This window comes from Rhipicephalus sanguineus, chromosome 6, assembly GCF_013339695.2.
Source record: "Rhipicephalus sanguineus isolate Rsan-2018 chromosome 6, BIME_Rsan_1.4, whole genome shotgun sequence".
NCBI lineage: Eukaryota > Metazoa > Arthropoda > Arachnida > Ixodida > Ixodidae > Rhipicephalus > Rhipicephalus sanguineus.
The window spans coordinates 141,688,368-141,700,929 of NC_051181.1; the positions used below are offsets into that span (position 1 = coordinate 141,688,368).

The 12,562-nt window shown below is 43.5% G+C and overlaps 1 protein-coding gene across 1 annotated transcript in view; it reads left to right on the forward strand.

Annotated features, from left to right (window-relative positions):
• The first annotated feature begins 3,414 nt into the window (after window positions 1-3,414).
• The window catches only part of LOC119396584 (methionine aminopeptidase 2), a 31,928-nt gene continuing 22,780 nt past the window's right edge, over window positions 3,415-12,562 (forward strand). Inside the window, exons 1-6 of the mRNA XM_037663859.2 lie at window positions 3,415-3,609; window positions 4,011-4,121; window positions 4,585-4,629; window positions 6,392-6,497; window positions 7,845-7,950; window positions 9,461-9,516. Of these exons, the coding sequence (XP_037519787.1) occupies window positions 3,456-3,609; window positions 4,011-4,121; window positions 4,585-4,629; window positions 6,392-6,497; window positions 7,845-7,950; window positions 9,461-9,516 (578 nt within the window). The 5' untranslated portion in view covers window positions 3,415-3,455. The remainder of the gene's footprint in view (window positions 3,610-4,010; window positions 4,122-4,584; window positions 4,630-6,391; window positions 6,498-7,844; window positions 7,951-9,460; window positions 9,517-12,562) is intronic.

The window sequence follows — 12,562 nt, forward strand, 5'->3', positions numbered from 1 at the left end:
CTCCGCCCCTCCTCCTCGTTCAGCCCCCTGTCTTTCCTTCTCTCGGTATGCTGTCGACCTCTGCGGTCCCGACAGTGACGCGGTGATTAAGACGAAAACAACGCGACGCTTCCCCTCTGCTTGGGCTTTGACCTTGGCTCGGGGAAAAAGTGACGCGTAGCGTTCGCAGTAGCATGAGCACTGCCGGAAGTGTTTATCGAGTGACGAACTTTCAAACTCAACATATACAGAGAAAAAGCTACACAGCTGACTATTAACGCAATCACAAATGAGAGAGAGAGGGATGAGCGCATTTTCCGGTGCGCTCTGCAACGCAGCGCGATAGTTGAGTAAGAACCAACTATAGTCTGCGAGAGTTTTGCTATATAGCGAATTATCCGATATAACGAAATGAATGCATATATTTCGCGATCACGTTTTACTTCTGTGATCGACTGAACTTCAACGATTTCCAAGGATGAGAACGCAAGTGTTTATATGTGTTTATATACACACGCGAATCAGTGGCGTAGCCAGGGGGTGGCACACAAGGCCCGTGCACCCCCCCCCCCCCCCCCCAAGTTTCTTTTTCTGCCATGGGATAGAGAGAACAAAGTGACACTCGACCATACTTACGTTCCCGGACCCCACGTCGTATCAAGAGCGTGCCTCCCACCGAAACACATTTCTGGATATATACGCCACTGACACGCATATGCAAACGCACTTACGTCAAGAGTTCCGAGGCCGTGCTGCTAATGATTACACGGTACAGTGGCCTGAGAACTTTTGACCACCGCTGTACATACATATATAGATGGGAATGCCTGTGCAGGAAGATGGCGGCCGCGACCTACCAAATAGGCAAGGGACAGAAAGCGTGATTCATATAGAGACTTCTACGTTTCTTTTTCAGTTTTTTTTCCCTTGTCCAGTACGGTTTTCTGCTGAATGTTTCCTCCTCTTACGGTCCCTTTGCTTTCTCTCACTTTCACCCACCGCGGTGGCAAATGGCTATGGCGTTCGGCCGCTGAAAGCTGCGGTTCGATTCCTGTCAAGGCGGCCGCAATTCGACAACGGTAAACTTGCAGAAATACTATTGTGCACATAGATTTAGATGCACGTTTAAGAACCCTCAGGTGATCAAAATTAATTCGGAGTCCTCCACTACGGCGTACCTCCTAATCGCATCTTATATGGGACATATATTACACCCACCCCCCCACAACTTATTTATTATTTCTTTAAAACTTTCTTGGGCGCAGCCATGCTTTTCTCAGATGAGACCGCCGCTTCGAATAGCCTGCGCTGCTATCCGAAATGGACATGTGACGGTAATCAGCACTTGAGCATTTTTTTTTAGATATCGTCATTGACTCCGCGAAGCGCTATTCTCTCCAACTTAAGCGGTGGCCAATATAGGCACGTCTACCGGGAACGTAGGCGTGCTGTAAAAAAAAAAAAGAAAAGAAAAAAAGTGAAATAATTTTGACTCTGTGAAATACGTGTCGGGCTGCACCTCAGTGAGTTAAAAGAATGCATTGCTGGTGTGGTGTGTCTGTCCACCACGATCTGATCGAATCAGTGCTGAAGAATTACCACTAAAGGAGTATTGCGCGCGCTGGTTCGTAAAAAGGCCAGATATATACGAGCGCCTTGACGAGCTCCCGCGCCATGAACTACCGTGAAATTTTTGCGAAAGTATACTGGGCCTTTGGGGCATTTTTGACGTCGGGCCGCCTTGTGTAATAGATACACTGCCTTTTATTTATTAATTTTTTTCATCAGGCTTACCGATCGCAGACCAGCTCTCATTCGCGAGCGTGAGCCTTCGTATGCTCAGCTGAGCGGGGCGAGCTAGACTTACTTGCACGGCTCAGTCATCTGGAGGGTAAGCGCACCGATAGGAGGAGGAGGAGAAAGGAAAGTAAGGAAAGGCAGGGAAGAAAGAAAGAAAAAAAGAAAGAAAGAAAGAAAGAAAGAGGGAAGAAGGCACTGTCAGAGTGCATGCGCGCCTGTCCATTACACACCTAAATAAAAGTCGCACTGTCCCTTATGCATTTGGCTAAGACGACTCGTAAGCGAAAGCCATAGTTTCTTTTTTCTTCTCAGCAATTTGTATTACCTCTCCCTCACCCCCCCCCCCCCTCCTCACTACTCCACAAAATCTTTTTTGCATCTAACGTGGTTTTGCACTGCCTCCGGGATAGGAGGCGTTGCAAGCTATTTGCACGCCACGGGATTTTGCAGTGTCTCCAGGTTTGGCGACGATCGGCGATTGGCCAAGCGACGATGTCATGTGATGACATCACCTTATAGTGGCATCATGATGACGTCACATGATTACGATCACTTCGTGTTAACGCCGACGCCACGAGCTCCGGCCTCTTTTCGGTTTGATGATGCATCTATAAGGCTTTCGCCTTAATAATCTCCTCTAGAAATTATTGCACGAGTTTCCATTTGAAAATCGCACAAGAAGTTGTAATGTCCGCAATATTCAATTCTTCGCACTGCAGGTACACACAATACATGTCCACAACTGCAGTTGCACCTCGGACATGAGGGATACAAAAATTTGTACCTTTCGAAGTTATAGTTCTTTCAAAGGGAGTGCATTTGAACCAATTTTTGCTGCTTGTGTAGAAAGTTCTATTTAGTAAATGGGATTCAAGGAAACTCGCATATTTTGCAAGCAACTTATGTCACTGAGTGAAGACGCGAGTCCAATCTGGCCCAACTTGATTGTGCAATCAAGAGACTGATTCTGAGAAGTTTCGCTGTATGTTTTTTTTTTCTCTTTCTTTCCCCCTTTCATTGAACAACCCTGTAACGTTATCGTGAGCATCGTCGACATGCAGTGGCCTGCAGCACTGATGCGCCGCAGTGTCAGCAAAAAGTCTTCAAAGGGCCATGCAGCACTTTTCTAAGCGATCATCGAATGACCTCACAATCGGAATTTATTGCCTCACGAATCGATTATCGCAAAGACTTTTCGAATCCGCAAAGTGTGAGCAAAGTTACAGGGATCTGTCCACATTTTCTGACCATGTTCAAAAAGGCATTGCAGAGACAGTTTGAAACCGAAACCTACATTTCGAGATGGTATGGACAGGAAAAAAAAGTGCTTGTAAATTTGTTTTACAGGTACTACGGCAGCACAATGAGAAAAAAAAAGGAAGTCAAGTTACATATTTTTTTTTTAAGGCTGGATGTCAACACCAGCTTGCACGGAACTTTTATCTCCAGCCACCAAAATTTTGGCAACGTATTTCAGAGTGACCCACTTAATAGATTTAGCAGTTGTAAACTATCTTTGTGATTTGCTTAGTAAAATAAAGCGGTTTTGCTTAGCACAGTAGTGACAGTACATTACTTTCTGGCCAGTTCTAGGGCGTGGAGTTTTTCGGTTCTTCTTTCGCATCTCGCGCGTCGTGAGGCGCCATGCTGCGTTGAGCCAACGCACTAAAGTAAGCATGGCGGCTGTGGTGCAAGATCACGGTAGCAAACATGTGGACGAAAAAGAGGAAATTATAGAAGACGGCGATGAGGAGGACGACGCCGAGGACGACGTCGGACCTCAGGACGCCGCCAAGAAGAAAAAGAAACGGAAGAAGAAGAAAAAGAAAGGTGAGGATCCCTAAGCCCGCCAACCCGTACTCCGGCCATCCCACATGGCTTCGTTCTGCTGTTACTTGCCGCTACCTTATTTTCTTTTTTTCTGTAGCGCTCAAGGGCACGTTTTGGTTAACGCTTGAATTCCACTCCTATGACCTAATTAACGTTAGCAGAAAGCGTAGTTATCGGACGCTTCGCCAGCGCCCAGTTTGCTGGAGCCCTACCTGTGCGTGCTTGGTTGCCTGCGACAGCTAAAAATACGACGCAGAGGGAGACCGCTGAAATGCAGGGGGATCGTCTTTTTTTTGCTGACACAGGCAGCTGTCGTTGTGTGAACCGTACACTTCGTGTCGAAGCGAGGACAGGCTTGCGCCGCGCACTTTTGTTCTGACCTGGTCCGTACTCGCCTTTAGGTCCTCAGGAAGCCAACGGACTAGAGCCAGGGTCAACGCAAGTTCCAGAGGTAACAGCCGCGCTCGAAAACCAGCACATCGATGGCACCGGTGACAAGGCTGAGGAGAAAGGTAATTCTATTTTTTTCGCTCTTTGGATCCCAGTTCTCTGCAAGCTGCCTGCTGTTATGGTACAAAAATATAGCAGCAAACGGCAGGAAATATAAGAAGTACTTCTCATGCAAATCAAAACTCAACCTTTTCGTTTTTCGTAGTATGCGTGAATTAGGTTACTTATGTTCCTGACATTTGTTGTTTTAGTCTGTTGGTGCATTTGTTTACAAGCCGGCATCGAAGGACAGCATTTGTAATTTTTGTGTTTGTATGTGTGTGCGGGGGGGGGTGCATGTTTGTGTGCAGTCGTTCCTATGCCTGTGAAATGTGCATAAAAAATATGTAATGTTAGCATAGTTTTCTTGTTCTCGCTATTTTATTAAGCACATTTTGAAGCATCTAGTTAAGTGTGTTCTGGCAATTTGGCATATGTATTTATTCACTAAATTAACCTTTATTACATGCGGCATTCTTTTCCCAGGTGATGGTGAAGAAGCAAAGAAGAAGAAAAAGAAGAAACCTAAAGGTAGTTATCATTGCGCAATCTAAACATTGCGTTGAAACATATTGTAGTAACATGACTCAGAATTCTGCTGAACACAGAGATGTTGCAGTGCCACATTTGAGTTAAATGCAAACACACAATGCCTGCAATATGGTCCTTTAGGTCTCTAATATCTGTTATATATATGTTTTACGTGATGTGTCTGTGGCCTCTTGCTGTTCTAGTACTTGATCAAGGTAGCCGTGATAATTTCAGGGCATCGCGTCGTCACAGTCCTCAAAGCACAGGGGCTTATTGCAGGAAGTAGCACTGCCACATTGTAGTCGAAGAGGGGATCCAAGATCCAGGCCATCAAAAGTGCTATCTTTCCTTGCTCCTTCTTAAAGGGACTGACAACCAATTTTTATGGTGCATGTTTTTTTTTTTAATTTATTTATCTTTAGTGCAACGGCAAGCTTACCAGTCGGCGTCTAATCGCAGAATGGTAATACAGAAAATTCCGTCAAACATCCGTAATCAGAATTTTTCTACTGCGCCGACTGGGAAGTCGTACAACCAACACATGCCGAAAACAGTGCGATGTGAGTGCGACAGCAGTTCATGTTTGTGTGCTGCGATTTGTTGGGCATGCATGCACTGCGGCTCGACATGTTACATAAAAGCACCAGACTACATACAACAAGCGAAACGACTCCATTGTTCAGCATCAAGGCTCTTCCATTAGGCTGCACAACATACCAGTTACTTGTGACTTCGAAACGCAATTTAAAAATATAACCCTACTCAGATTGGGAGAAGGATGCTTGAATTTGTCACTATAATTCACAGTCTTCTCATTTTCACCAGGATCTAAGCACCTATTCTGGCCAGTTGTCGGTCATCTTTAAACTCTCGAGCGGATATGTCTCCATTGTCACCGGCTCATAGCTCAACACAGATAGGGACGTGGCAATACTGTCACGCGTACATTCTCCTGCTTTTTAATGCTGACCGCTTTTCACTACATAACTACAGGTGGTTCACAATACACAGTGTTCTAAAAAAGTTTCGGGGTATACCAGTGTATTTATGGGCACAACATATTGTTTGCATCATTGTGTGCATTGACAGAATGGGCAGAACTGTCATTAAGGGATGCCTTTCTCTTTGAAACTTCATTTCTCTAGATTTCAGGTATTGCTGACCTGAATGTTAATCAAGCTTCAGCATACAGACTTTCTTGCCTCCCTGAAGCATGGGCATGCACTCCTGCTTATTCGCATCTGAATTGATGGACAAATTGCACTTCATGATAAATTCATGCATTGTGGAATTATTTTAGCGAGGTTATTATAGTGTGGTATCTCTTTGGAAATCATTTGGTTTAGTTTTTAAGAAGGTAAAATATGTTGGACTGAAAGAGCAAAGCGCTTTTATTGGGCAAATTTATTAATGACTGGGGAGCAAAGTATGAGCACAAGAGAAATGCTGATGTAGGGAGTGCACAAAACTGATCATTGCTTACTTCCAAATGAGATTTGGTGAAGAGAGGTTTAAGTACAGCATGAAACTAGCATAGGTTACCGCATTTATGATAAGGCATCCAAATGTGAAGGAGTCGCCAGAACCACTCATAGTCTACATCACAGCCACGCACCACCAATAAAAGCTTACAGCCTGATACAGCAAAGGTATGCAAACAATCAAGATAGCACACAACGATACATGGGCTTTGAAAAGCACAGTATGATTTGTTGGTTTAGCAAATGGAACTTGATGACTTGATTTTGCTGTCAATTCACAGGTCCAAAACAGCAAACTGATCCACCATCGATTCCAATCTGTGATCTTTTCCCTGATGGCAATTTCCCAGTTGGAGAGGAAGTGGAACATCCTATACCAAATGATAGGTATGAATATGATTGCTATAAACATCTCGTTTATTTTTCTGAATCGGCCTTACTTTGATTGTCAGGGAATGGCAATCGAATGATTATGCTTTCTTATCACCCTGAGTGTATAAAGGAAAAAATTCAGAATGTTGATTAGTAGTCCATTGGGACTGCCCCTGTTTGAGGCATTTTGTCTGTATCAGTTCCGGTTTGGTATTGTTTGCAGTAATGAATTCAGCATTAATTATGGTGGGTGCCAGTGCTGCATGTGATGTCTGTACCTACAAATGGAGCATAGGTCCTCAATCAATGCCCGATGTATTGCACTGAATAATCCCTTGTGCACTGTCCATACAAACCATAGTTTAGCAGCCGGCCTTTCTGCTTCCTCCTACTTCTTGCTTAAGTCCTTGTTTCCTAGTGTGCACTAATATGTATTCCTTTGATGTCAACCAACTAGCTGAGCAACAAATCTTACTGAACCACAGGTTGGCATGCCCACTCACTAGTGCACTGGCTTGCCAGTCCACACTCATTTTACAGGCATGTGGTAGTGTTAGTGGATGACAAAGGGTGTGGGTGGACGTGAGAACAAACCGGTGCATGTGTCGGCTGACGTAAATATGAGCAAAAGCCAGTGACACTGAATTTAGTGGACTTCATTATGTGTGCGAGGGCTGGTTAGTGGTATGAATGAGCATGAGTGAGTGCCGGTAAGTCTGAGTACGAGTGACTGTGTATGTAAATGAGTATGTTATGTATAAATGTATGTTCTTGCATTTTTTATGTTTCAATGGCATTGTAAAATATTTTGAGAGGTGCGGGGCTGTGTTAGATATATTAAATGCAACGCGTTTGTAGCGAACCAAAGGCACTTTGACCATTTCTGTCTTACTTAGTTCCAGTGTAAACGCTTTTTGTTTGGGACATGCACCATTGTCGGACTGCCTTCTTTACCCGCTGGGGTAGCTTAGCAGGCATGGTGTCACGCATGGTGTCAGCTTAGCAGTTGTCACGCCACTTAGTTAGAGGATGCGGGTCTGATTCCTTGCCACGGTGGGTGCATTTCGGTGGGGGCAAAATGCAAGAATACCTATGTACTCGTATCAAGGTGTATACACTAAAGAGCCCCTGAAGGTCAAAGTTAATCTGGTGTTCCCCACTACAGCATGCTTCATAATCGGCACATGTAACTCCATAAATTATTAGCACCTTCCTTCTCCTCTACACAACCACAAGTATTGTTGTCGATGTCCACCTCCAAAAAATTACCTTTGTACAATCGTGGCAAATGTGAACTCACTGTTATGCAGTGGTAACAAGGTTTGGGTTCTGGGTGACTGGTATGAACTTTCACTGATGCAGCCGTACGGGAAAGAACCGCATGACTGATCCGGAGAAGAAAGCGCTGGAAAGCATGTCACAAGAGCAGTACAGGGAGATTAGGCAGGCAGCTGAAGCACATCGCCAGGTAAGTGATTGTACCTGCTTTAAAGGAGCACTTACACAAAAGTTTTACATTTTGCTTGTTGTATTGCAATAAGTAGCTAATGACCCACTTATTAGGACTAATCTTTGTTTGATCAAGCGTGCGATGGTAGGGACGTTTTTGTAGTGCCCTGTGGCAGTTCCGGTTTCAAATAGCGCCCAGTGAGGCAGAACCCTTTGGAGCTTTCATGTCAATGCAGCTGGCCACGTAAGCACACAAAACAGTGACGCATTCGCCCATGTACAGCACACACTTGACTGCCACGTTGACAGTTTGGGAGAAAGCGCTCGCAAGGAGCAACTCTTGATGGGAGAATGCGCTCGCAAGGAGGAACTCTTGATGTCGTCGGTTGTTGGTTTACATTGGAACCAAGTTAGTGTTGATGTGTTGAGGTGGTCTGTTCTGCGTGCTGTTGTGTGGCGCACACTCTTAAATTGATTTTAAATAGCTTGTAGGCTATAGTTGGCCGTCGATATTTTTTACATGATGATGATGTGTGTCTATACAATTCTATCCCACAAGCTATCTCACTTTCAAAACTTTGTCAGTACTCCTATAAAAAAGAAATTTTAGCTGTTTGCAAACTTGTAAGCCACCCATCAGAAAACTTTGGAACCGAGAAATCTGTGGTTAGCAATGTTGCAAGGGTAATACAGTAAAAGCTTGTTAATTCGAACTCGAAGGAGATTATAAAATTGTTGAAATTAAGCAGAGTTCGAATTAGTGGGCGGGCACTAGAATGAACAAACATCGCACCACACTGTGCGGGCAGAACCCAAAAAAGCCACCTCTGAACTCGTTATTGCGAACTAGGTGCTGCTGTAAGTTTGTGGCTGGTGATTTCGTTAAGTTCATGGAACTCTAATGGAACTTTAACAGCAAACAGAATTATTTGTTCAGTCAATGATAAGCCAGAAACAAGCACCTACATGCATTCATGTGAGCAGTGAGCCTCAATGTGAAATATATATGACACTATGTATGCTCCAAAACACATTTATTTACCTGGAAGAGTTAACGCAATCAAAATTGAAAGCAATCGGTATTTTGCGTTTGCTTGCGTTTCTTCTGTCACGACTCCATGAGCGTCGTTTGCAGCTTGCCCAAGAGCTCCAGTGCAGCATCCAAATTCTCATCTGCTGAAAAATGCTGCTGTTTCGTTGTTTTGCATCTCTAGTAAACTTGGTTTGGTTTAGTTTTGCAACACATTGTGATCACTTTGCGAGGAGCAATGAAAACCAGGGGCTCCCAGTTGGAATTAACCGTTGTGGATACCAACGTGTTCGAATTATCAGGAGTTTTCCCCCATAGAAATACACAGGGCTGGGCCGGGACCAGGGCGTCAGTTTGAATTAACTGTAAGTTCGAATTAACCGAGTTCAAATTAACGAGCTTTTACTGTATAAACAGTCCTGCCATGGGATGGGTTCTTTATTCAGAAAACACCATGTTACATTGTCCTTGTGCTCACCATCGCTTACTTTGCTTTCAGACAAGGCAGTACATGCTGAAAGTTATCAAGCCCGGAATGACCATGATTGAAATATGGTGAGTTAGATAAGGGCTCTTTCTTTGATGAGTAGGACAAACTTTTTTGTCTGACGAGTATAGATATCTCAGTCTTGCATAAAAGAGAAAGAGAAATTACACAGCTGAAGGGATGCTAAAGTGAAACAAGGAATCAATTTAGACTGATTTACTTTATACTGAGGTATGTACATGTGAATGATTCATTACAGCACAAGTTAGTATGTTTCCCCGAGTCATATTTATGAGAACTTCTGATGGCTTAAACAATTCAGGGGTCCCTTCGCGTTAGACTGTGAAGTGCCAAAGTGGCAGTGGTGTCGGCCATAACAATTCGGCACCGAATATTGTGGTCACTGAAGATTTGATGAACATGCCGGTTGATAAACTCTGCACCAAAACCCACAGGACGTCACGTTGCTGTATGATTACATGGAAAGGAGGCAGCAACCTAATTTACTTCAACTTCGTTCAAGGGTGTCTCATTTATAATTTTGCACACATTTAATTTAGAAGGATTGAGGAAGATTTGGTATGCCATAGGAAATTTGAGTCACTATTACAGATTGGTTCAACAGAAGTCTTGTAAGTTAGTTTTATCACATAACCCAAATGGCTTTGCGGAGCAATAGGTATTGGTGGCGCAGGCAGGTGCAGGTGCTCCTGGAAAATCTATGGGCTGCTTAAATCTGAGACTTGTTCCAGGAGCAGTTGATGGATGAAGAGCACTTTTTGTGGTAAATGAGTCTATTAGTTCCAATCGCTTTCACTGGGAATCTCTCCTTTCTTCCAAATCAAGGCAAATTCTTTTGGCTACTAGATTCGGATACCACAGGACAGGCACTCTGGTATCTTGAAAGAAGTGGTACTAACATCCCTTTTATTGTTGGTGCACTGAGTGCGTCTGTCTCTACAGCTACTTGTGCTTGTCATTTGCCGTGTAGTAACAACAAAAACGCAAAATTGGATGCTGATGCTAGAGACGTGGCAAATACAGAACAACGCTGCTCAGGTGCGCAATATTATGCACCGATACATGTGTGCCTGTGTGGTTTCTTATTGACATTGCATTAACCGGCTTATGCCATCCCAAGACATGGTGGGGAACACTGGAAGCCTGCCCTGCATACTTCACCTCTACGAGAGAAGATGCTGTTTTGATTCGGCAGCAACTGTCTGCCTCATGGCTTTATGTTTTGGAAGTAGCATTCGTTGACAATCACACTGAATTCAATCATCTCACCGTTGACGTTAGTGGTAGCTTTAGTTGATTGCTTTTAAAGGGGAGGGGCACTGACACCATTTGGGTCATCGCAAAAGGGACATTTTTCATTTCCTTCTTACGCAGTGTTAACGCTCATGACACACCGGTGTCAGACAACACGTATAAAATACTTTACCTTGATTTTAGTTTTCTTCGCTGAGCATCTGCAAGCCAGCCCCACTGCAATCGACATAATCCTGATGAGTCAATATAGTGCCACTGACTTAATGAGTTCTGTGTCCTGCATGCAGCCTAAATCACAGAAAATCACAGAAGTCACTGTCGGGGTCGCTGGGTGACAATTCACTCGTTGTTTACGTGCACCACGAGCAGATGACAGGTTTGCCGCTAGTATGTCGCACTGCGATGACACATAACTAATAAGCCACCCCCTTGATATCAAAACCGAAAATGCTTTCAAAGGTAGTGGTATTAAAAATATATTCCATGCTTTCCCAGGCATCACAATAGTTTATTTAGGGTTCTCAACACCAGCGTTTTTATTAGGGGTGTGCGAATATTCGAAATTTCGAATATTTTTCGAATAGTGTTTGCTATTCGATTCGATTCGCACTGAAATTTTACTATTCGAACTATTCGAACTTCCCAAAAGACAAATGCAGTCAACGTTCGGTTGAAAGTGACCCCTTCAGATTTTCAATGTGCTTCACCTCATTACACTCTCGTATTGCGGCAAAGCTGCCTTTCAAGCTCAGTTACAGTCGAACATAGCCAAGAGACAAAGTCCGGTTAGAAGTGGTCCCTAGAGTTTCAATATGCTTCACCTCATTACACCCCCGTATTGCGGCAAAGCTACCTTTCGAGCTCCGCTACGGTCGCAAATGTATTAACTCAAGAAAACGCTGGTTCCAATATGGAGATGAAAGATGTGGCAGAGTTGGGGGCTCAATTAAGGCTGTTTTGGACCTGAAATTTGGGCAGGAAGTCCGAAAAATCGGACGCCGAAGCTTTTTAGCATCCAAAATTTCAGATGTTCTTATATATAGACGTCTACGAGGCAGATTTGGAACTCCGGACTTGGAGGGAGCACACTCTTGTCCGCCACATCAGTTGGCCTTCCACAGAAGTTGAAAGAGGAGGAGAGGCTGAGGAAATGGCATCCCTGCCTATCGCGTGTAAAGTGTTGTAGGCAACACTTTGGTTGCACCAAATCATGTACATAAATACAATTCGGCCTCTACATTGCCTCACTCTTGATAAGAAAGACAACTATGAAATATGACCCCACCAGTGCTTCATCAACCTAGCGAAAAGAAACACTTTCATGTTGCGATCTCACAAGAACATACTTAGGGATTCTCTGCAACTTTTTCTGTAATTTCACTTCGAATTATTCAAAAAATGTTTGAGAAATATTCGAAAATTATTCGAAAATATTCGATTCGATTCGCACTCAATCTTTATTCGAATTCGCTTCGCACCCAAAATTTTGCTATTCGCACAGCTCTAGTTTTTATTTTGAGCAACAATCCGAAAATATTTAAAATTCATGTCAGTACTCTTAAGTCTTCCTTTGCATTAACAGTGAAATTTCACTATAGTATTGCAATCGTACTAAATAAACACAGTTCATTGTAAAATGCATGATGCTCTATGAACATTAAGATTTTAAAAAGTTGAGTCCTGCTTTTGCAGCTAAGTTCCAACACTTCGTTAATTGTGAGCTTTGTTATATTAAAAGCTTGTTATTATGAGGTTCAGCACGCCATTATTGCAATAATATTTTTATGTGGCTATGCAACAAGATTTCTTCATGATGTTTTTTTTATGACAATTTTGCTG